At 42.0% G+C, this 23,465-nt stretch overlaps 1 protein-coding gene across 4 annotated transcripts in view; it reads right to left on the bottom strand.

Moving 5' to 3' along the window:
• The window catches only part of LOC139948994 (uncharacterized), a 210,612-nt gene that overhangs the window by 77,473 nt on the left and 109,674 nt on the right, over positions 1–23,465 (bottom strand). For all 4 annotated transcript variants that reach the window (XM_071947379.1, XM_071947381.1, XM_071947380.1 and 1 more), the window contains 22 exons: positions 23,184–23,267; positions 22,379–22,525; positions 17,070–17,243; positions 15,646–15,819; positions 14,562–14,768; positions 13,645–13,803; positions 13,352–13,528; positions 12,632–13,243; positions 12,304–12,495; positions 12,030–12,191; positions 10,424–10,645; positions 8,010–8,171; positions 7,673–7,849; positions 6,953–7,564; positions 6,625–6,816; positions 6,351–6,512; positions 4,746–4,967; positions 2,332–2,493; positions 1,995–2,171; positions 1,275–1,886; positions 947–1,138; positions 673–834 (listed from right to left, as the gene is read on the bottom strand). In XM_071947379.1, the coding sequence (XP_071803480.1) occupies positions 673–834; positions 947–1,138; positions 1,275–1,886; positions 1,995–2,171; positions 2,332–2,493; positions 4,746–4,967; positions 6,351–6,512; positions 6,625–6,816; positions 6,953–7,564; positions 7,673–7,849; positions 8,010–8,171; positions 10,424–10,645; positions 12,030–12,191; positions 12,304–12,495; positions 12,632–13,243; positions 13,352–13,528; positions 13,645–13,803; positions 14,562–14,768; positions 15,646–15,819; positions 17,070–17,243; positions 22,379–22,525; positions 23,184–23,267 (5,142 nt within the window). The remainder of the gene's footprint in view (positions 1–672; positions 835–946; positions 1,139–1,274; positions 1,887–1,994; positions 2,172–2,331; positions 2,494–4,745; positions 4,968–6,350; positions 6,513–6,624; positions 6,817–6,952; positions 7,565–7,672; positions 7,850–8,009; positions 8,172–10,423; positions 10,646–12,029; positions 12,192–12,303; positions 12,496–12,631; positions 13,244–13,351; positions 13,529–13,644; positions 13,804–14,561; positions 14,769–15,645; positions 15,820–17,069; positions 17,244–22,378; positions 22,526–23,183; positions 23,268–23,465) is intronic.

Here is a 23,465-nt window from a genome sequence, read left to right as displayed (position 1 = left end):
CAGAGAAAAAGCACCCACTCATACATGCGTTGTTTGAGTATAAAATGACTTTCGACCTTTGAACCTTACGTCATTTTTTCTTATGTGGACCATGTGCTATTTTTAGACTGTTGACATCTTGAGATCGCGCTCTATCTACGGCTGTTTGCTGCGTTATAATCGCATGTGTATAACTCAAATAACACCAAGTCAAACTGCGCGGGCGCGTGCGGGCGGTATGCGTGGTCATACGCAGGGCGCCTCCGGGCGTTATGCGGGCTAAAGGGTTAAAGGCACTGGCCTAGGACACTATTGGTAATTATTCAAAATAACTGTTAGCATATAAAATTTACTTGGTATGTAACAAGCAATGGAGAGCTGTTGACAGAAACGGCTCTCACCTCTGAAGTAGCATACATGTAGTTTTTGAGAAAAATGTAATGTTCTACTTAAATATTTGAATTTGATTTCAAGACCTCATAATTAGATTTTGAGGTCTCGAAATCAACATCTGAAGGCACAGAACTTAGAGTGACAGTAGTGTTTTTTCTTCCATTATTATCTTGAAACTTCTACGACCAATTGAGTTCAAATTTACACAGGTTTTGTTATTTTATGCATATGTTGAGATACACCAAATGAGAAGACTGGTCTTTGACAATTACCAAAGGTGTCCAGTGGCTTTAAGCTTACCTGCAGTTGTGCTAACAGTGCTTATCTCTTTTGTAGTTGTTTCTGGAGAAATTGTCACAACCGTGGTGCTGACTTCCTCAGTTGTTGTAGAAGGGACAGAAGTTGTAGGTGCTGCAGTGATTGTCACACGAGTGGTAGTTGCTTCAGTAGTTGTTGGGGCTTCTGGAAAAACAGATGATTATGTATAACAGGTGAAATCAGACCTTGGGATGGGGCAATGGTAAGTATTTTGACTTTGTTCCAAGTGTATTAAAGCGAATAACTTCAATCTTACCTGTAGTTGTTGGCTGTGTAGTGGTGCGTACAGTAGTTGTCTCCTCAGTAGTTGTTGCTTCTGGAGTGGTGGTTTGTACAGCAGTGGTAGTGATCACCTCAGTGGTTGTAGGTGTGCCTGTAGTTGTGGGTGCGGCTGTGATTTCACGTGTAGTGCTGACAGTAGAACTGAACACCTCCGTGCTGGTAGAAACTGAAATTTAAAACGCCACACAAATGTGAAAAGCAGGCATTTGTTCTCTTAAAGATGAGGAGGAAAAATCTTAACTGAGATAATTTACATGAATATTTCCCTATCATTTAAAAGTTAGCTTGAAGATTGGAATTACCTGTCTCTTCACAGCCGTTGAAGACTATTTTATAACTTGAATCAGGATTTGGTTTAACAAGGTATACTTTCAGTCTTGTTATGAATGGCAAGCTTGATGGTAAAGAGATTTTGGTGTCAGTGTTTCCGATAAAGATGTTTGAATTTGCTTCATTGGCAAGTGGTAGGTATTTAGCACGGTCACTTGGCTGAAACTCAAAGGCAATGGTGACTTCCTCAGACACTCCTTCTTCATTTGTGACAATTACAGATGTAACTGTACTTCTTGGGTCGAAGGTCACAATCAAGTGTGATCCCTCATGAGGATAAACAGTGCTTTTTGAAGGACTGTCTGGTTTCCACCATTGATCGGGTGTAACCGGTGAAGAGCTGTCAGAATTTCCTCTTGAGATTGTCACTTTGTCATAATCATCAAGGTCCTCAGCACATTCTTCAGGTGTGGTTGACGGGCCAGCTGTGGAGGTCACAGTGGTTATCTCTTTTGTAGTTGTTTCTGGAGAAATTGTCACAACCGTTGTGCTGACTTCCTCAGTTGTTGTAGAACGGGCAGAAGTTGTAGGTGCTGCAGTGGTTGTCACACGAGTGGTAGTTGCTTCAGTAGTTGTTGGGGCTTCTGGAAAAACAGATAATTATAACAGGTGAAATCAGACCCTGGGATGGGGCAATGGCAAGTATTTTGACTTTGTTCCAAGTGTATTAAAGAGAACAACTTCAATCTTACCTGTAGTTGTTGGCTGTGTAGTGGTGCGTACAGTAGTTGTCTCCTCAGTAGTTGTTGCTTCTGGAGTGGTGGTTTGTACAGCAGTGGTAGTGATCACCTCAGTGGTTGTAGGTGTGCCTGTAGTTGTGGGTGCGGCTGTGATTTCACGTGTAGTTACAGCAGTTGTAGTCGCTTCGCCTACGATGTTAATTAAATTGTAAAAATGACTTTACTAACTGGTATTTCTGCAAAGCTTGCCTTATACATGTATAAACACAAGAGGGCAACAAATCTGTCCAGACAATTAATGAACTTTAAACTTTTTTACAATGTAGGTCTAGGAATATTGACATTTTACCTGTTGTTGTCTCCACAATGATTGTCTCTGTGGTGGTTGCCTCAGGGGAGGTTGTCACAATTGTTGTGCTGACTTTTTCAGTCGTTGAAGGAGGACCAGAAGTTGTAGGTGCTTCAGTTGTTGTCACACGAGTGGTACTCTCTATGGTTGTTGTTGGCGCTTCTGGAAGTCACAAAACAGTTTTTAAATTGGTTACTCTACCGGGGTTTGAAAAGTCATTATTACTCTCAAATGAACAGCCAACCAGCATCAATATGTTATGTTCTTGTGTACGTAGAAAGAATGAAAAATGTAGAGGATGCAAGGAGGCGGAGGGCATCAAAGCGACTCTATCATGATGTAAATAAAGCTGTTAAAACTTCTTTATTACTTGGATGCCCTGGCTGCCGCTTCCCAGGTTGTATCGTAATTTGTGTGAGATCCCTGGCAATATGGTAACGGTTGCATGGCTTCCGACTGGCTGCCAAGAACAAAGATATTGACAAAATAGAGACACCGCCAATATAGCATAGATAGCTCAGTTGGTAGAGCGCCGGCATGTTGGTTCGGAAACCGTTGGTTCGAATCCCACTCTAGTAAAATCTTTGTTCAACCCCAAAATCATTTAAAAATTTACCCAGTCAATTTCACTATAGACCATTTGACCTTTGTTTACAATAAGTGTGACCTTGTACATTCTTTAAGTATTCATGGCAGGCACTGTACTACACAGATCCTATGGGAAAGTTTACATTTTGTGTCGTAATTTCCACATAAACAAAAAGTTATGAAAGTAAAAGCTGGACAAGTTTGGAGATGTGCCCCCTTTCATCATATCAAAAGTTTATAAGAATTAGACAGTGCAATCTCCATAAAATATAAGATTTTATATTTTCTTCCATTGAGCTGTGTACAAATCATGCCTGCAGGAAGTCCGGGCTCTGTGGCTCTTTTGTAAACATGTGATGTCACAGGTCACATCGTCTATAATAGTAAGACATTTGTAAGGCGCCAAATGCGAACAAGACAGCTACTCTTACCACAGCCAAGGAACCACACATTAATAATTCAGTGTCTTGCCTAAAAACACAAGAAACTTTGTCGATAAACCCAGGATTTCAATCAACAGGCAACCCACACATTCGTTCATCTGCAGATAACTCATTACGAGAAAGAAGCAAGAAAAGAACATCCTTTTCCTCTGGCAATTCACACCTGTTATCTATGGGTGCTTTGATTAGCTTCCCTGTGTCGACCCCAAGCTGCTCACTCGGGTGAGCCCCTGACAAGAGATAATCAAATGATCAAACGCCCACTCGTAGTGATACATGTATCATGCACCTGGGGCCAGCCCCCAAGTGACCCACTCCATAGGCAGGGCAGTTGAGGCTGACTGGAGTGAGCCCCTAGAATGACGTCAAAGCTATTTGAAAGTACCTGGGGCAGACCGGGGAAGCTATATGAACTACTATGTGTGTACATTTTAATTCTTTTTCCAAACACTTAAAGGCAGTGGACACTATTGGTAATTACTCAAAATGATTATTAGCATAAAACCTTACTTGGTGACGAGTAATGGGGATAGATAGATGGTATAAAACATTGTGAGAAACGGCTCCCTCTGAAGTAAAGTAGTTTTCACGAAAGAAGCAATTTTCCACGAATTTGATTTCAAGACCTCAGATTTAGAACTTGAGGTAGGTCTTGAAATCAACCATCTAAACGCACACAACTTCGTGTGACAAGGGTGTTTTTTCTTTCATTATTATCTCGCAAGTTCGATGACCGATTGAGCTCAAGTTTTCACAGGTTTGTTATTTTATGCATATGTTGAGATACACCTACTGTGAAGGCTAGTGTTGACAATTACCAATAGTGTCCACTGCCTTTAATTAATAAAAATAATAATGATGGACATTTCTAGTGCGCCATGTCTGTCAATGATGACACTCCTGGTGCAAAAAACAACAACTCTGCTAATACACAATGACACCAGACAACCAAAAGTTTGGAGGCTAAAGTTTGCGAAAAAGATATGTTTTGTGATGATTTTTGAATTTGGAACAAGTATCTGCTTTTCTGAGTTGAAGTGGGACGCTATTCCAAAGACATGGCCCGGCATGTGAAAAAACAGCGATCACCCCAGGAGTGCAGGCAACGTGGAACGTTCAGGAGCAAGTTGTTTGAGGAGCGGAGCTGTCTGGGAGGTTTGTACACATGGATTAAGTCATTGATTTTCAAGTCAATTGGATCTCAATTAGATCATGCACAAAATAGTATGGCTGCAGACTGCCCCAAAGTAATGCAAAGTAAACACACCCACTTTTGAAAAAGGACGTATACCTTCCAAGGTTTTGTGGCAAAACTTGGAAATTCATAATGGAGCTTTTGTATACTGTGATTGTTCAAACGAGTATCACAACAACGAGTTTTACCAGAAGTTGTTGCCGCTGTAGTGGTCGTCACAATTGTTGTGGCCTCTTTTGTCGTTCCCTGAGGAGTAGTTGTGTAAACAATGGTCGTAGAAGCTTCTTCAGTTGTTGTTGGAGCCTCTGTGGTTGTGACTTCGCCAGTCGTTGTTGGCGATGCAGTTGTGATAATTGTTGTTGCTCCAGTAGTCGTGGCTACAGTTGTCTCAACCTCAGTAGTTGAAGGAACTAAAAGAATAAATCATTTGAATTTTTCCCCTGATTATTTAAAGATACACAGTACTTTGAGATAAGACATTTGCTTGGTATTGTTTAACCCTTTAGCACGCACGCAACATTGAACATAATGTCACACGCTCCTTAGTGCGCTAGGAAAATTCAATCGATTTCCGGCCCTATCCAAAAAAACGTCGGATAACTGTCGGTGTGATTATTTTCTCGTGTTACAAGTTGAGTTTATTTTGTAGAGGATAAAATTATCTTTTGGATGATTGTCACAGTTGCTTTGTTTGTCTCACAAAATTCAAGCTTTCAGGTTGGAAACATAAGAGAGATACAAAAAAAATTGAAAACATTGTTTGCGTATCAAGTGAAGGTTTGTTTACGTGGAAAGTTGTGCACACAAGTTTTCTCAACTTTACTGTCGTCCGACAGGAAAACAAAGCTACGATAAGTGGTTGAAAATAATCACAACATACCTTGAGAAATGAAAATGAATGCCTCTGTTATCAACAGATACCTTCTGTACCTAACATCTTTTGTAATTTTTTTTTTTTTTTTTTGTAAAATCCTTTCAAATCGCGGTATTCCATGTGTAAAAACACCAGAAAGTTTGACGCGAAACAAGCTGGAGACTATCATTACTGTGTACATGCGCGCGTAGTACGTGGTACATTTCCTATACGATCCGGCTACACAGAGAAAACGTACAGCTACACACAGAGAAAAAGCACCCACTCATACATGCGTTGTTTGAGTATAAAATGACTTTCGACCTTTGAACCTTACGTCATTTTTTCTTATGTGGACCATGTACTATTTTTAGACTGTTGACATCTTGAGATCGCGCTCTATCTACGGCTGTTTGCTGCGTTATAATCGCATGTGTATAACTCAAATAACACCAAGTCAAACTGCGCGGGCGCGTGCGGGCGGTATGCGTGGTCATACGCAGGGCGCCTCCGGGCGTTATGCGGGCTAAAGGGTTAAAGGCACTGGCCTAGGACACTATTGGTAATTATTCAAAATAACTGTTAGCATATAAAATTTACTTGGTATGTAACAAGCAATGGAGAGCTGTTGACAGAAACGGCTCTCACCTCTGAAATAGCATACATGTAGTTTTTGAGAAAAATGTAATGTTCTACTTAAATATTTGAATTTGATTTCAAGACCTCATAATTAGATTTTGAGGTCTCGAAATCAACATCTGAAGGCACAGAACTTAGAGTGACAGTAGTGTTTTTTCTTCCATTATTATCTTGAAACTTCTACGACCAATTGAGTTCAAATTTACACAGGTTTTGTTATTTTATGCATATGTTGAGATACACCAAATGAGAAGACTGGTCTTTGACAATTACCAAAGGTGTCCAGTGGCTTTAAGCTTACCTGCAGTTGTGCTAACAGTGCTTATCTCTTTTGTAGTTGTTTCTGGAGAAATTGTCACAACCGTGGTGCTGACTTCCTCAGTTGTTGTAGAAGGGACAGAAGTTGTAGGTGCTGCAGTGATTGTCACACGAGTGGTAGTTGCTTCAGTAGTTGTTGGGGCTTCTGGAAAAACAGATGATTATGTATAACAGGTGAAATCAGACCTTGGGATGGGGCAATGGTAAGTATTTTGACTTTGTTCCAAGTGTATTAAAGCGAATAACTTCAATCTTACCTGTAGTTGTTGGCTGTGTAGTGGTGCGTACAGTAGTTGTCTCCTCAGTAGTTGTTGCTTCTGGAGTGGTGGTTTGTACAGCAGTGGTAGTGATCACCTCAGTGGTTGTAGGTGTGCCTGTAGTTGTGGGTGCGGCTGTGATTTCACGTGTAGTGCTGACAGTAGAACTGAACACCTCCGTGCTGGTAGAAACTGAAATTTAAAACGCCACACAAATGTGAAAAGCAGGCATTTGTTCTCTTAAAGATGAGGAGGAAAAATCTTAACTGAGATAATTTACATGAATATTTCCCTATCATTTAAAAGTTAGCTTGAAGATTGGAATTACCTGTCTCTTCACAGCCGTTGAAGACTATTTTATAACTTGAATCAGGATTTGGTTTAACAAGGTATACTTTCAGTCTTGTTATGAATGGCAAGCTTGATGGTAAAGAGATTTTGGTGTCAGTGTTTCCGATAAAGATGTTTGAATTTGCTTCATTGGCAAGTGGTAGGTATTTAGCACGGTCACTTGGCTGAAACTCAAAGGCAATGGTGACTTCCTCAGACACTCCTTCTTCATTTGTGACAATTACAGATGTAACTGTACTTCTTGGGTCGAAGGTCACAATCAAGTGTGATCCCTCATGAGGATAAACAGTGCTTTTTGAAGGACTGTCTGGTTTCCACCATTGATCGGGTGTAACCGGTGAAGAGCTGTCAGAATTTCCTCTTGAGATTGTCACTTTGTCATAATCATCAAGGTCCTCAGCACATTCTTCAGGTGTGGTTGACGGGCCAGCTGTGGAGGTCACAGTGGTTATCTCTTTTGTAGTTGTTTCTGGAGAAATTGTCACAACCGTTGTGCTGACTTCCTCAGTTGTTGTAGAACGGGCAGAAGTTGTAGGTGCTGCAGTGGTTGTCACACGAGTGGTAGTTGCTTCAGTAGTTGTTGGGGCTTCTGGAAAAACAGATAATTATAACAGGTGAAATCAGACCCTGGGATGGGGCAATGGCAAGTATTTTGACTTTGTTCCAAGTGTATTAAAGAGAACAACTTCAATCTTACCTGTAGTTGTTGGCTGTGTAGTGGTGCGTACAGTAGTTGTCTCCTCAGTAGTTGTTGCTTCTGGAGTGGTGGTTTGTACAGCAGTGGTAGTGATCACCTCAGTGGTTGTAGGTGTGCCTGTAGTTGTGGGTGCGGCTGTGATTTCACGTGTAGTTACAGCAGTTGTAGTCGCTTCGCCTACGATGTTAATTAAATTGTAAAAATGACTTTACTAACTGGTATTTCTGCAAAGCTTGCCTTATACATGTATAAACACAAGAGGGCAACAAATCTGTCCAGACAATTAATGAACTTTAAACTTTTTTACAATGTAGGTCTAGGAATATTGACATTTTACCTGTTGTTGTCTCCACAATGATTGTCTCTGTGGTGGTTGCCTCAGGGGAGGTTGTCACAATTGTTGTGCTGACTTTTTCAGTCGTTGAAGGAGGACCAGAAGTTGTAGGTGCTTCAGTTGTTGTCACACGAGTGGTACTCTCTATGGTTGTTGTTGGCGCTTCTGGAAGTCACAAAACAGTTTTTAAATTGGTTACTCTACCGGGGTTTGAAAAGTCATTATTACTCTCAAATGAACAGCCAACCAGCATCAATATGTTATGTTCTTGTGTACGTAGAAAGAATGAAAAATGTAGAGGATGCAAGGAGGCGGAGGGCATCAAAGCGACTCTATCATGATGTAAATAAAGCTGTTAAACCTTCTTTATTACTTGGATGCCCTGGCTGCCGCTTCCCAGGTTGTATCGTAATTTGTGTGAGATCCCTGGCAATATGGTAACGGTTGCATGGCTTCCGACTGGCTGCCAAGAACAAAGATATTGACAAAATAGAGACACCGCCAATATAGCATAGATAGCTCAGTTGGTAGAGCGCCGGCATGTTGGTTCGGAAACCGTTGGTTCTAATCCCACTCTAGTAAAATCTTTGTTCAACCCCAAAATCATTTAAAAATTTACCCAGTCAATTTCACTATAGACCATTTGACCTTTGTTTACAATAAGTGTGACCTTGTACATTCTTTAAGTATTCATGGCAGGCACTGTACTACACAGATCCTATGGGAAAGTTTACATTTTGTGTCGTAATTTCCACATAAACAAAAAGTTATGAAAGTAAAAGCTGGACAAGTTTGGAGATGTGCCCCCTTTCATCATATCAAAAGTTTATAAGAATTAGACAGTGCAATCTCCATAAAATATAAGATTTTATATTTTCTTCCATTGAGCTGTGTACAAATCATGCCTGCAGGAAGTCCGGGCTCTGTGGCTCTTTTGTAAACATGTGATGTCACAGGTCACATCGTCTATAATAGTAAGACATTTGTAAGGCGCCAAATGCGAACAAGACAGCTACTCTTACCACAGCCAAGGAACCACACATTAATAATTCAGTGTCTTGCCTAAAAACACAAGAAACTTTGTCGATAAACCCAGGATTTCAATCAACAGGCAACCCACACATTCGTTCATCTGCAGATAACTCATTACGAGAAAGAAGCAAGAAAAGAACATCCTTTTCCTCTGGCAATTCACACCTGTTATCTATGGGTGCTTTGATTAGCTTCCCTGTGTCGACCCCAAGCTGCTCACTCGGGTGAGCCCCTGACAAGAGATAATCAAATGATCAAACGCCCACTCGTAGTGATACATGTATCATGCACCTGGGGCCAGCCCCCAAGTGACCCACTCCACAGGCAGGGCAGTTGAGGCTGACTGGAGTGAGCCCCTAGAATGACGTCAAAGCTATTTGAAAGTACCTGGGGCAGACCGGGGAAGCTATATGAACTACTATGTGTGTACATTTTAATTCTTTTTCCAAACACTTAAAGGCAGTGGACACTATTGGTAATTACTCAAAATGATTATTAGCATAAAACCTTACTTGGTGACGAGTAATGGGGATAGATAGATGGTATAAAACATTGTGAGAAACGGCTCCCTCTGAAGTAAAGTAGTTTTCACGAAAGAAGCAATTTTCCACGAATTTGATTTCAAGACCTCAGATTTAGAACTTGAGGTAGGTCTTGAAATCAACCATCTAAACGCACACAACTTCGTGTGACAAGGGTGTTTTTTCTTTCATTATTATCTCGCAAGTTCGATGACCGATTGAGCTCAAGTTTTCACAGGTTTGTTATTTTATGCATATGTTGAGATACACCTACTGTGAAGGCTAGTGTTGACAATTACCAATAGTGTCCACTGCCTTTAATTAATAAAAATAATAATGATGGACATTTCTAGTGCGCCATGTCTGTCAATGATGACACTCCTGGTGCAAAAAACAACAACTCTGCTAATACACAATGACACCAGACAACCAAAAGTTTGGAGGCTAAAGTTTGCGAAAAAGATATGTTTTGTGATGATTTTTGAATTTGGAACAAGTATCTGCTTTTCTGAGTTGAAGTGGGACGCTATTCCAAAGACATGGCCCGGCATGTGAAAAAACAGCGATCACCCCAGGAGTGCAGGCAACGTGGAACGTTCAGGAGCAAGTTGTTTGAGGAGCGGAGCTGTCTGGGAGGTTTGTACACATGGATTAAGTCATTGATTTTCAAGTCAATTGGATCTCAATTAGATCATGCACAAAATAGTATGGCTGCAGACTGCCCCAAAGTAATGCAAAGTAAACACACCCACTTTTGAAAAAGGACGTATACCTTCCAAGGTTTTGTGGCAAAACTTGGAAATTCATAATGGAGCTTTTGTATACTGTGATTGTTCAAACGAGTATCACAACAACGAGTTTTACCAGAAGTTGTTGCCGCTGTAGTGGTCGTCACAATTGTTGTGGCCTCTTTTGTCGTTCCCTGAGGAGTAGTTGTGTAAACAATGGTCGTAGAAGCTTCTTCAGTTGTTGTTGGAGCCTCTGTGGTTGTGACTTCGCCAGTCGTTGTTGGCGATGCAGTTGTGATAATTGTTGTTGCTCCAGTAGTCGTGGCTACAGTTGTCTCAACCTCAGTAGTTGAAGGAACTAAAAGAATAAATCATTTGAATTTTTCCCCTGATTATTTAAAGATACACAGTACTTTGAGATAAGACATTTGCTTGGTATTGTTTAACCCTTTAGCACGCACGCAACATTGAACATAATGTCACACGCTCCTTAGTGCGCTAGGAAAATTCAATCGATTTCCGGCCCTATCCAAAAAAACGTCGGATAACTGTCGGTGTGATTATTTTCTCGTGTTACAAGTTGAGTTTATTTTGTAGAGGATAAAATTATCTTTTGGATGATTGTCACAGTTGCTTTGTTTGTCTCACAAAATTCAAGCTTTCAGGTTGGAAACATAAGAGAGATACAAAAAAAATTGAAAACATTGTTTGCGTATCAAGTGAAGGTTTGTTTACGTGGAAAGTTGTGCACACAAGTTTTCTCAACTTTACTGTCGTCCGACAGGAAAACAAAGCTACGATAAGTGGTTGAAAATAATCACAACATACCTTGAGAAATGAAAATGAATGCCTCTGTTATCAACAGATACCTTCTGTACCTAAAATCTTTTGTAATTTTTTTTTTTTTTTTTTTGTAAAATCCTTTCAAATCGCGGTATTCCATGTGTAAAAACACCAGAAAGTTTGACGCGAAACAAGCTGGAGACTATCATTACTGTGTACATGCGCGCGTAGTACGTGGTACATTTCCTATACGATCCGGCTACACAGAGAAAACGTACAGCTACACACAGAGAAAAAGCACCCACTCATACATGCGTTGTTTGAGTATAAAATGACTTTCGACCTTTGAACCTTACGTCATTTTTTCTTATGTGGACCATGTGCTATTTTTAGACTGTTGACATCTTGAGATCGCGCTCTATCTACGGCTGTTTGCTGCGTTATAATCGCATGTGTATAACTCAAATAACACCAAGTCAAACTGCGCGGGCGCGTGCGGGCGGTATGCGTGGTCATACGCAGGGCGCCTCCGGGCGTTATGCGGGCTAAAGGGTTAAAGGCACTGGCCTAGGACACTATTGGTAATTATTCAAAATAACTGTTAGCATATAAAATTTACTTGGTATGTAACAAGCAATGGAGAGCTGTTGACAGAAACGGCTCTCACCTCTGAAGTAGCATACATGTAGTTTTTGAGAAAAATGTAATGTTCTACTTAAATATTTGAATTTGATTTCAAGACCTCATAATTAGATTTTGAGGTCTCGAAATCAACATCTGAAGGCACAGAACTTAGAGTGACAGTAGTGTTTTTTCTTCCATTATTATCTTGAAACTTCTACGACCAATTGAGTTCAAATTTACACAGGTTTTGTTATTTTATGCATATGTTGAGATACACCAAATGAGAAGACTGGTCTTTGACAATTACCAAAGGTGTCCAGTGGCTTTAAGCTTACCTGCAGTTGTGCTAACAGTGCTTATCTCTTTTGTAGTTGTTTCTGGAGAAATTGTCACAACCGTGGTGCTGACTTCCTCAGTTGTTGTAGAAGGGACAGAAGTTGTAGGTGCTGCAGTGATTGTCACACGAGTGGTAGTTGCTTCAGTAGTTGTTGGGGCTTCTGGAAAAACAGATGATTATGTATAACAGGTGAAATCAGACCTTGGGATGGGGCAATGGTAAGTATTTTGACTTTGTTCCAAGTGTATTAAAGCGAATAACTTCAATCTTACCTGTAGTTGTTGGCTGTGTAGTGGTGCGTACAGTAGTTGTCTCCTCAGTAGTTGTTGCTTCTGGAGTGGTGGTTTGTACAGCAGTGGTAGTGATCACCTCAGTGGTTGTAGGTGTGCCTGTAGTTGTGGGTGCGGTTGTGATTTCACGTGTAGTGCTGACAGTAGAACTGAACACCTCCGTGCTGGTAGAAACTGAAATTTAAAACGCCACACAAATGTGAAAAGCAGGCATTTGTTCTCTTAAAGATGAGGAGGAAAAATCTTAACTGAGATAATTTACATGAATATTTCCCTATCATTTAAAAGTTAGCTTGAAGATTGGAATTACCTGTCTCTTCACAGCCGTTGAAGACTATTTTATAACTTGAATCAGGATTTGGTTTAACAAGGTATACTTTCAGTCTTGTTATGAATGGCAAGCTTGATGGTAAAGAGATTTTGGTGTCAGTGTTTCCGATAAAGATGTTTGAATTTGCTTCATTGGCAAGTGGTAGGTATTTAGCACGGTCACTTGGCTGAAACTCAAAGGCAATGGTGACTTCCTCAGACACTCCTTCTTCATTTGTGACAATTACAGATGTAACTGTACTTCTTGGGTCGAAGGTCACAATCAAGTGTGATCCCTCATGAGGATAAACAGTGCTTTTTGAAGGACTGTCTGGTTTCCACCATTGATCGGGTGTAACCGGTGAAGAGCTGTCAGAATTTCCTCTTGAGATTGTCACTTTGTCATAATCATCAAGGTCCTCAGCACATTCTTCAGGTGTGGTTGACGGGCCAGCTGTGGAGGTCACAGTGGTTATCTCTTTTGTAGTTGTTTCTGGAGAAATTGTCACAACCGTTGTGCTGACTTCCTCAGTTGTTGTAGAACGGGCAGAAGTTGTAGGTGCTGCAGTGGTTGTCACACGAGTGGTAGTTGCTTCAGTAGTTGTTGGGGCTTCTGGAAAAACAGATAATTATAACAGGTGAAATCAGACCCTGGGATGGGGCAATGGCAAGTATTTTGACTTTGTTCCAAGTGTATTAAAGAGAACAACTTCAATCTTACCTGTAGTTGTTGGCTGTGTAGTGGTGCGTACAGTAGTTGTCTCCTCAGTAGTTGTTGCTTCTGGAGTGGTGGTTTGTACAGCAGTGGTAGTGATCACCTCAGTGGTTGTAGGTGCACCTGTAGTTGTGGGTGCGGTTGTGATTTCCTGTGTGGTCACCACAGTAGTAACTGCTTCCTCTTTGATGTCATGAAGAGATGAAAGAAGATATTATGCAAGAGCTTTTCTCAAAAAGCAAACATCTATTTTTATACCTGATAATGAAATAACCAAAGATTCCCCAATTACAACTCACCTGTTGTTGTCTCCACAATGATTGTCTCTGTGGTGGTTGCCTCAGGGGAGGTTGTCACAACTTTTGTGGTGACTTCCTCAGTTGTTGTAGAATGGCCAGGAGTTGTGGGTTTCGCAGTGCTGGTTGAGTGAGTTACCATTTCAGTGGTTACTTCAGGCACTAAGATGCAAAACAAAAATGAGAAAACCTTAGGATAAACTAAGTTCATCTTCAATCTGAAGATTTGTTTCCTGAAATGTTCCCCTCCATTCTACAATCTACACTAGTCTAATCTGTCTAGGCTGTTTTCTACAAGCCTTGGCTTAAAGACAGTGGACACTATCGGTAATTGTCAAAGACCAGTTTTCTCACTTGTTGTATATCAGCAAACTCATAAAATAACAAGCCTGTGAAAGTTTGAGCTCAATTGGTTGTCTAAGTTGCGAGATAATAATGAAAGAAAATACACCCTTGTCACACGAATTCTGAGGTCTCGAAATCAAATTCGTGAAAAATTACTTCTTTCTCGAAAACTACATAACTTCAGAGGGAGCCTTTTCTCACAATATTTTATACTATCAAAAGCTCCCCATTACTCCTTACCAATTAATGTTTAACGCTGGTAATTATTGCGTAATTACCACTATATGAGTAATTAGTTTAATTAATTATAGTGTCCACTGCCTTTAATAGGACAGGAATAACTGTGGTTGTGAAGCATTTCCTAACAGCTAAGTTGTTCATGTTATTCAATAAATTTCACTCGACATTTAAAGAGGAGCAACCCCATACTCTCTTTATATTTTGGTTTCAAAAATTAAATATTTTCCCTCCATTCTATGGTCTTGTTATTTATTTTGCTTGTCTATGTACTATTCCGTATACGTTTTATATTTTGGAAGAGTAGCATGAAATAAATGTTGACTTGAATTGAGTACCAGTAGGAGTGGATCCAGTTGTTGTCACTACAGTTGCCGTCTGTTCAACCGTTGTAGCACCCTCTGTTGTCCCAGTAACTGTGGTAGTTACCACTTCTTCTGTCGTGGTGGTTGCCTCAGCCGTTGTTGTAGGGACAGTTGTGGTTGCTTCTTTAGTAGTCACTACGGTAACTTCTCCGGTGGTTGTTGCTTCTGTTGTTGTTTCAACTGTAAACAAAATTTCAAGCTATTTAGAAGAATGTCATTTTAATCCAATTTATTCACTAATTAATTTCTTTATATTCTCCAACTTCACACCTTTGATTTCGTTTTCCCTACCTACACCAACCTAGCCTCTTATCCTTTAGTAATAATAATAATGATAATAATAATAATATTGGCTCCTTATATATATGTAGCGCTCCGGTCCGTGACGTCCTGGCACTTCAACATTATTACCCCTGGTCACTGGGCCTTAAATCATTCCTTAACCCACCTCAGCTCCCGGGGAGTATGCAGCCTGTGCAACCAATATGCGCTACAACACTAATTCAATCACAAGAACCATCTCTGCCCTCACAGCTACCCATTTACCCCTGGGTGGAGAGAAGCTTATGGTTAAAGACACCAGTGTCACGACCGGGACTCGAACCTACACTCTGCTGATCAAACACCAGAGCTTAAAGGAACACGTTGCCTTGGATCGGTCGAGTTGGTCTTTGAAAAGCGTTCTGTAGCCGTTCGTTATAAAATGCATATTGGTAAAAAGATGTTGAAAAAGTAGAATACAATGATCTAAACAAACATGCCTTAAAATTGCGCGGTTTTCTTTTTACCTTGTCGACAAACACGGTCGGCCATTTATGACTCCCATAAATGGCCAACCGTGTTAGTTCGCGACGTAGAAGGAAAATCTTGCAATTTCGAGTCATACTTGTGTGGATCATTATATTCTACTTTTAAAACATCTTTCCAACCATTTGCATTTCATAACAAACGGTTTCAAACGCTTTTTATAGACCAACTCGTCCGATCCAAGGCAACGTGTTCCTTTAAATCCGGTGCTATTAACCACTAGGCCACGAGACACCACTTACTGACCTACCTGTCGTTTGGAGAGTTGTTGTTGCTTTAGGAGTTGTCTTGACGACAGTTGTAGTTTCCTGTACAGTCGTTGGCAGCGCAGTAGTCAGTTCCGCTGTGGTGGTAGGCGCTTCAGTGGTAGGCACTTCTGAGGTAGTTAATCGAGTAGTTGTCGCCTCAATTGTTGTTGGGGCTTCTGTTAATTAATGAAAACAGTTATTTATTCCAATAAATGGCCATGATTTTAAGCTATCAAGTGTTATTAATTCTGATTTATTATGAAAAGAAAGAGGGTGCTTCTCTTAATAATAAATAAATGCAGTAAAAATAATAGTGGGGTACCACTTTTATGACCATCACAACAGCTTGGATGGTTTGAATATATAAATTGGAAATGCTTAGCATCGGAATTAAGTGGGAGGCTGCCAGGCCATGAAAGGCACTGGACACCTTTGACTTAATTGGTCATCGAAGTTGCAAGAGAATAACTAAAGACAAAACACCCTTGTTGCACAAATTTGGAGACTTGAAGTCTTTTAATATATTCGAGTAAGATAATAATAATAATGAACCATTTTTGTAGAGCGCATATATCACAATCACAGAGAAGTCCCTATGAGCTTTGAGATGAAAACAAAAGAGAAGTAAAAAGTAATAGAGATGTGAAGTAAATACAAAAGCAAAATTTAGTTGATACAGAAAGAAGTACTGAAGGCTATTGCAAAAATAAATACGTTTTTAACTTTGTCTTAAATAAATTCACTGTTTGAGCTTGTTTTACATGTACATGTATGACATATATACCCTCTTTCTCAAAAGCATATCATACATGTACATGTATGTATACCCTCTTTCTCAAAACCATATCACTTCAGAGGGAGCTGCTCTTCACAATGTTTTATTCTATCAACATCTCTCCATTGCTCGTTACCAAGTAAGTTTTTATTGTTAACAATTATCTTTAGTACTATCGAATGGTGTCCAGTGCATCTAAGGAGTAAAGAATGATATATGATGGTCCCTCCTCCTCTTAAAGACTAAGCCACTCCCCCGATTAAAGCCATTGGATCCATTCGGTAAACAGTATTTTCCAAGGCCCACACTTCGCGTATCACAACTTCTATATAAAATAACAAACCTGTGGAAATTTAGGCTCAATCAGTCATCGTAGTCGGGAAAAAACAACGGAAAAACCCATCCTTGTATTTGTACGTTTCGCCGTGTCATGACATGTGTTTAAAATAAATCCGTAATTCTCGCTATCAAGAATTGATATTGTTTTACTGTTTTCTCAAAAAGTAAAGCATTTCATGGACTAATATTTCAAGAGAAGTCTTTCACCACTACCTTCTGTAAACCCTGTAAGTTATTTGTAAATCTGTGAATTTTTTTTTTTTTTCAGTACCAAAAGGGTCCAATGGCTTTAAGACACAGATTAAGTCTCACCTGTACTTGAAGCTTCAGTTGTGACTGATTTTGTTGTTGTCTCACTGACTGTGACCTCTGGTGAGGTGGTTATAACCGAGGTAGTGGTAGCCTCCCTTGTGGTTGTTGGCGCCTCAGTTGTTGTTGGTTCAGACGTAGTCTGTTGAGTTGTGACAACGGTCGTCTTGGCTTCCTCTGAGGGGAAAAAGTTATCTCAAATATTTTATCCAGAGGTCGTTGGTTTGAGTCTTACTCTCGTACATTTTTCTTTGTTTCAATCCCAAACCGTTTAAAAATTACCAGGTCAGTTTCCCATGTGGTTTATAAAATGTGATTTCTGAATTATAAAGAGTTGCATCCCCTTAAGGTGATCCCCTGGCTGCCGCTTCCCAGGTTGTACCGTAATTTGGGAGTGATTCCTGGCTACACTGCAGTTAATGGTTGTATGGCTTCTGACTGGCACCCCCTAGCAAAGATAAATAGCTCAGTTGGTAGAGTGCCAAGCATCGTATAGTGCACAGTTGACTAAAGTCACCATTCCGGCTCAAGCAGGGTATAGTGCACAGTTGACTAAAGTCACCATTGGGGCTCAAGCAGGGTATAGAGCACAGTTGACTTACATGTAAGTAACCATTGGGGCTCAAGCAGGGTATAGTACACAGTTGACCAAAGTCACCATTGGGGCTCAAGCAAGGTATAGTGCACAGTTGACTAAAGTCACCATTGAGGCTCAAGCAGGGTATAATGCACAGTTGACTAAAGTCACCGTTGAGGCTCAAGCAGGGTATAGTGCACAGTTGACCAAAGTCACCATTGGGGCTCAAGCAGGGTATAGTGCACAGTTGACTAAAGTCACCATTGGGGCTCAAGCAGGGTATAGTGCACAGTTGACCAAAGTCACCATTGGGGCTCAAGCAGGGTATAGTGCACAGTCGACTAAAGTCACCATTGGGGCTCAAGCAGGGTATAGTGCACAGTTGACCAAAGTCACCATTGGGGCTCAAGCAGGGTATAGTGCACAGTTGACTAAAGTCACCATTGGGGCTCAAGCAGGGTATAGTGCACAGTTGACTAAAGTCACCATTGGGGCTCAAGCAGGGTATAGTGCACAGTTGACCAAAGTCACCATTGGGGCTAAAGCAGGGTATAGTGCACAGCCAACTAAAGTCACCATTGGGGGCTCAAGCAGGATATAGTGCACAGTTGACTAAAGTCACCATTGGGGCTCAAGCAGGGTATAGTGCACAGTTGACCAAAGTCACCATTGGGGGCTCAAGCAGGGTATAGTGCACAGTTGACCAAAGTCACCATTTGGGGCTCAAGCAGGGTATAGTGCACAGACGACTAAAGTCACCATTGGGGCTCAAGCAGGGTATAGTGCACAGTTGACCAAAGTCACCATTGGGGGCTCAAGCAGGGTATAGTGCACAGTTGACCAAAGTCACCATTGGGGGCTCAAGCAGGGTATAGTGCACAGTTGACTAAAGTCACCATTGGGGCTCAAGCAGGGTATAGAGCACAGTTGACCAAAGTCACCATTGGGGCTCAAGCAGGGTATAGTGCACAGCCAACTAAAGTCACCATTGGGGCTCAAGCAGGGTATAATGCACAGTTGACCAAAGTCACCATTTGGGGCTCAAGCAGGGTATAGTGCACAGTTGACCAAAGTCACCATTTGGGGCTCAAGCAGGGTATAGTGCACAGACGACTAAAGTCACCATTGGGGCTCAAGCAGGGTATAGAGCACAGTTGACCAAAGTCACCATTGGGGGCTCAAGCAGGGTATAGTGCACAGTTGACCAAAGTCACCATTTGGGGCTCAAGCAGGGTATAGTGCACAGACGACTAAAGTCACCATTGGGGCTCAAGCAGGGTATAGTGCACTGTTGACCAAAGTCACCATTGGGGGCTCAAGCAGGGTATAGTGCACAGTTGACCAAAGTCACCATTTGGGGCTCAAGCAGGGTATAGTGCACAGTTGACTAAAGTCACCATTGGGGGCTCAAGCAGGGTATAGTGCACAGCCAACTAAAGTCACCATTGGGGCTCAAGCAGGGTATAGTGCACAGTTGACTAAAGTCACCATTGGGGCTCAAGCAGGGTATAGAGCACAGTTGACTTACATGTAAGTAACCATTGGGGCTCAAGCAGGGTATAGTACACAGTTGACCAAAGTCACCATTGGGGCTCAAGCAAGGTATAGTGCACAGTTGACTAAAGTCACCATTGAGGCTCAAGCAGGGTATAATGCACAGTTGACTAAAGTCACCGTTGAGGCTCAAGCAGGGTATAGTGCACAGTTGACTAAAGTCACCATTGGGGGCTCAAGCAGGGTATAGAGCACAGTTGACTTACATGTAAGTAACCATTGGGGCTCAAGCAGGGTATAGTACACAGTTGACCAAAGTCACCATTGGGGCTCAAGCAAGGTATAGTGCACAGTTGACTAAAGTCACCATTGAGGCTCAAGCAGGGTATAATGCACAGTTGACTAAAGTCACCGTTGAGGCTCAAGCAGGGTATAGTGCACAGTTGACCAAAGTCACCATTGGGGCTCAAGCAGGGTATAGTGCACAGTTGACTAAAGTCACCATTGGGGCTCAAGCAGGGTATAGTGCACAGTTGACCAAAGTCACCATTGGGGGCTCAAGCAGGGTATAGTGCACAGTTGACCAAAGTCACCATTTGGGGCTCAAGCAGGGTATAGTGCACAGACGACTAAAGTCACCATTGGGGCTCAAGCAGGGTATAGTGCACAGTTGACCAAAGTCACCATTGGGGGCTCAAGCAGGGTATAGTGCACAGTTGACCAAAGTCACCATTGGGGGCTCAAGCAGGGTATAGTGCACAGTTGACTAAAGTCACCATTGGGGCTCAAGCAGGGTATAGAGCACAGTTGACCAAAGTCACCATTGGGGCTCAAGCAGGGTATAGTGCACAGCCAACTAAAGTCACCATTGGGGCTCAAGCAGGGTATAATGCACAGTTGACCAAAGTCACCATTTGGGGCTCAAGCAGGGTATAGTGCACAGTTGACCAAAGTCACCATTTGGGGCTCAAGCAGGGTATAGTGCACAGACGACTAAAGTCACCATTGGGGCTCAAGCAGGGTATAGAGCACAGTTGACCAAAGTCACCATTGGGGGCTCAAGCAGGGTATAGTGCACAGTTGACCAAAGTCACCATTTGGGGCTCAAGCAGGGTATAGTGCACAGACGACTAAAGTCACCATTGGGGCTCAAGCAGGGTATAGTGCACTGTTGACCAAAGTCACCATTGGGGGCTCAAGCAGGGTATAGTGCACAGTTGACCAAAGTCACCATTTGGGGCTCAAGCAGGGTATAGTGCACAGTTGACTAAAGTCACCATTGGGGGCTCAAGCAGGGTATAGTGCACAGCCAACTAAAGTCACCATTGGGGCTCAAGCAGGGTATAGTGCACAGTTGACTAAAGTCACCATTGGGGCTCAAGCAGGGTATAGTGCACAGTTGACTAAAGTCACCATTTGGGGCTCAAGCAGGGTATAGTGCGGGCACAGCCAACTAAAGTCACCATTGGGGCTCAAGCAGGGTATAGTGCACAGTTGACTAAAGTCACCATTTGGGGCTCAAGCAGGGTATAGTGCACAGTTGACTAAAGTCACCATTGGGGGCTCAAGCAGGGTATAGTGCACAGCCAACTAAAGTCACCATTGGGGCTCAAGCGGGGTATAATGCACAGTTGACCAAAGTCACCATTTGGGGCTCAAGCAGGGTATAGTGCACAGTTGACCAAAGTCACCATTTGGGGCTCAAGCAGGGTATAGTGCACAGACGACTAAAGTCACCATTGGGGCTCAAGCAGGGTATAGAGCACAGTTGACCAAAGTCACCATTGGGGGCTCAAGCAGGGTATAGTGCACAGTTGACCAAAGTCACCATTTGGGGCTCAAGCAGGGTATAGTGCACAGACGACTAAAGTGACCATTGGGGGCTCAAGCAGGGTATAGTGCACAGTTGACTAAAGTCACCATTGGGGCTCAAGCAGGGTATAGTGCACAGTTGACTAAAGTCACCATTGGGGCTCAAGCAGGGTATAGTGCACAGTTGACCAAAGTCACCATTTGGGGCTCAAGCAGGGTATAGTGCACAGACGACTAAAGTCACCATTTGGGGCTCAAGCAGGGTATAGTGCGGGCACAGCCAACTAAAGTCACCATTGGGGCTCAAGCAGGGTATAGTGCACAGTTGACTAAAGTCACCATTTGGGGCTCAAGCAGGGTATAGTGCGGGCACAGCCAACTAAAGTCACCATTGGGGCTCAAGCAGGGTATAGTGCACAGTTGACCAAAGTCACCATTGGGGGCTCAAGCAGGGTATAGTGCACAGTTGACCAAAGTCACCATTTGGGGCTCAAGCAGGGTATAGTGCACAGTTGACTAAAGTCACCATTGGGGGCTCAAGCAGGGTATAGTGCACAGCCAACTAAAATCACCATTGGGGCTCAAGCAGGGTATAGTGCACAGTTGACTAAAGTCACCATTGGGGCTCAAGCAGGGTATAGTGCACAGTTGACTAAAGTCACCATTTGGGGCTCAAGCAGGGTATAGTGCGGGCACAGCCAACTAAAGTCACCATTGGGGCTCAAGCAGGGTATAGTGCACAGTTGACTAAAGTCACCATTTGGGGCTCAAGCAGGGTATAGTGCACAGTTGACTAAAGTCACCATTGGGGGCTCAAGCAGGGTATAGTGCACAGCCAACTAAAGTCACCATTGGGGCTCAAGCAGGGTATAGTGCACAGTTGACTAAAGTCACCATTGGAGCTAAACCAAGTCATACATGTAGTGCAGTCGCCTTTAGCTGACATGGAGGCCAAGGAGGGTCAAAGCACAGTCAACGAAAGTTACTAATGGGGCAAAAGGGGTTAACAGTTGTAGAAAAAGTAGAACCTATAATTTTTCTTTAAAGCCATTATACACTTTCGGTGAACAGTATTGTCCAAGTCCCACACTTCGTGTATCACAACTTCTATATAAAATAACAAACCTGTGAAAATTTAGACTCAATCGGTCATCGGAGTCAGGAGAAAATAACGGGAAAACCCCATCTTGTTTCCGCACGTTTCGCCGTGTCATTACATGTGTTTAAAATAAATCCGTAATTCTCGCTATCGAGAATTGATATTGTTTTAATGTTTTCTCAAAAAAGTAAAGCATTTCATGAAATAATATTTCACGAGAAGTCTTTCACCATTACCTTCTGTAAACCCTGTAAATTATTTGTAAATCTGTGAACTTTTTTGTTTTGTTTCTGTACCAAAAGTGTATAATGGCTTTAAGAAGACGCTAACCTGTCGTTGTTAGTATAACAGTTGTCTGTATGGTAGTTGCCTCAGGTGTTGTGGTCTTAATCACAGTGGTGACCTCTGTTGGGCTGAAAGGGGTTGTCGTCCCTTCAGCCGTGGGCGTTGCACTTGTTGTCACCTCAGTTGTGGTCACTTCAAGAAAATAAAATAAAACGTAACTTGAAAATGTTTTAATCATGATTCTGCCCACAGTTGTTGGTGTTGGCAAACCAGCCCGGCACTCGGGATTCCCCGATCACAACTGGCAGACTTTTCTCTATTTTCGACAACCACAAATTTTCCAAACTGTAATGTAAACTTACGATTTCCATTCAGAGGTTTTCAACACAATGTAAATACCACAAATTCGTTGAAAATTACTTCTTTCTCGAAAACTATGGCACTTCAGAGGGAGCCGTTTCTCACAATGCTTTATACCATCAACCTCTCCCCATTACTCGTCACCAAGAAAGGTTTTATGTTAATAGTTATTTTGAGTAATTACCAATAGTGTCCGCTGCCTTTAACCCTTAAGCACGCGTTCCCCCCGCAGCCTAGCCCACTGCCTATTAGTCTGCAACAACCCCTCAAAGTTTAACAAGTTGTGAATTTTCCACATGCGATTATAGGGAGCATTCTCAAGATGACAATGGTCTAAAACAAAGCACATTGTCACTACAAAAGTTATCTGAGGATTTCTAGGTACAGCAGGAAATCTTCTGAAATTCCCTGGGCGGTGAGGAGTGAATAACGCTATATTTGCATGCGTGAGTGTAGTCCTTTGTCTTAGTTAACACGGAGGTGGACATACCTGCGGTGGTTGTTGCTTCTGTTGTTGTAGGGGCTTTGGTGGTGATGACAGTTGTAGTTGCCTCTGGGGTAGCAGGTGGATTAACTGTAAAAGTCACAAACAACCAAATAGAGACCAAAGTGAGTAGGAGAAATATATAATAACAACAATTATAATTATAATAATTATGGGCATTTGTAATGCGCCATCTGTCCATTTGGCACTCCTGGGGTCGATTTCACAAAGAGTAAGGACTAGTCCTGGGATATAATAAAAACAGATGGCTAGTCTTAGTCAGGACGA

The sequence above is a fragment of the Asterias amurensis genome, chromosome 16 (genome assembly GCF_032118995.1).
Source record: "Asterias amurensis chromosome 16, ASM3211899v1".
NCBI lineage: Eukaryota > Metazoa > Echinodermata > Asteroidea > Forcipulatida > Asteriidae > Asterias > Asterias amurensis.
This window is presented reverse-complemented; position numbering and strand designations above follow the sequence as displayed.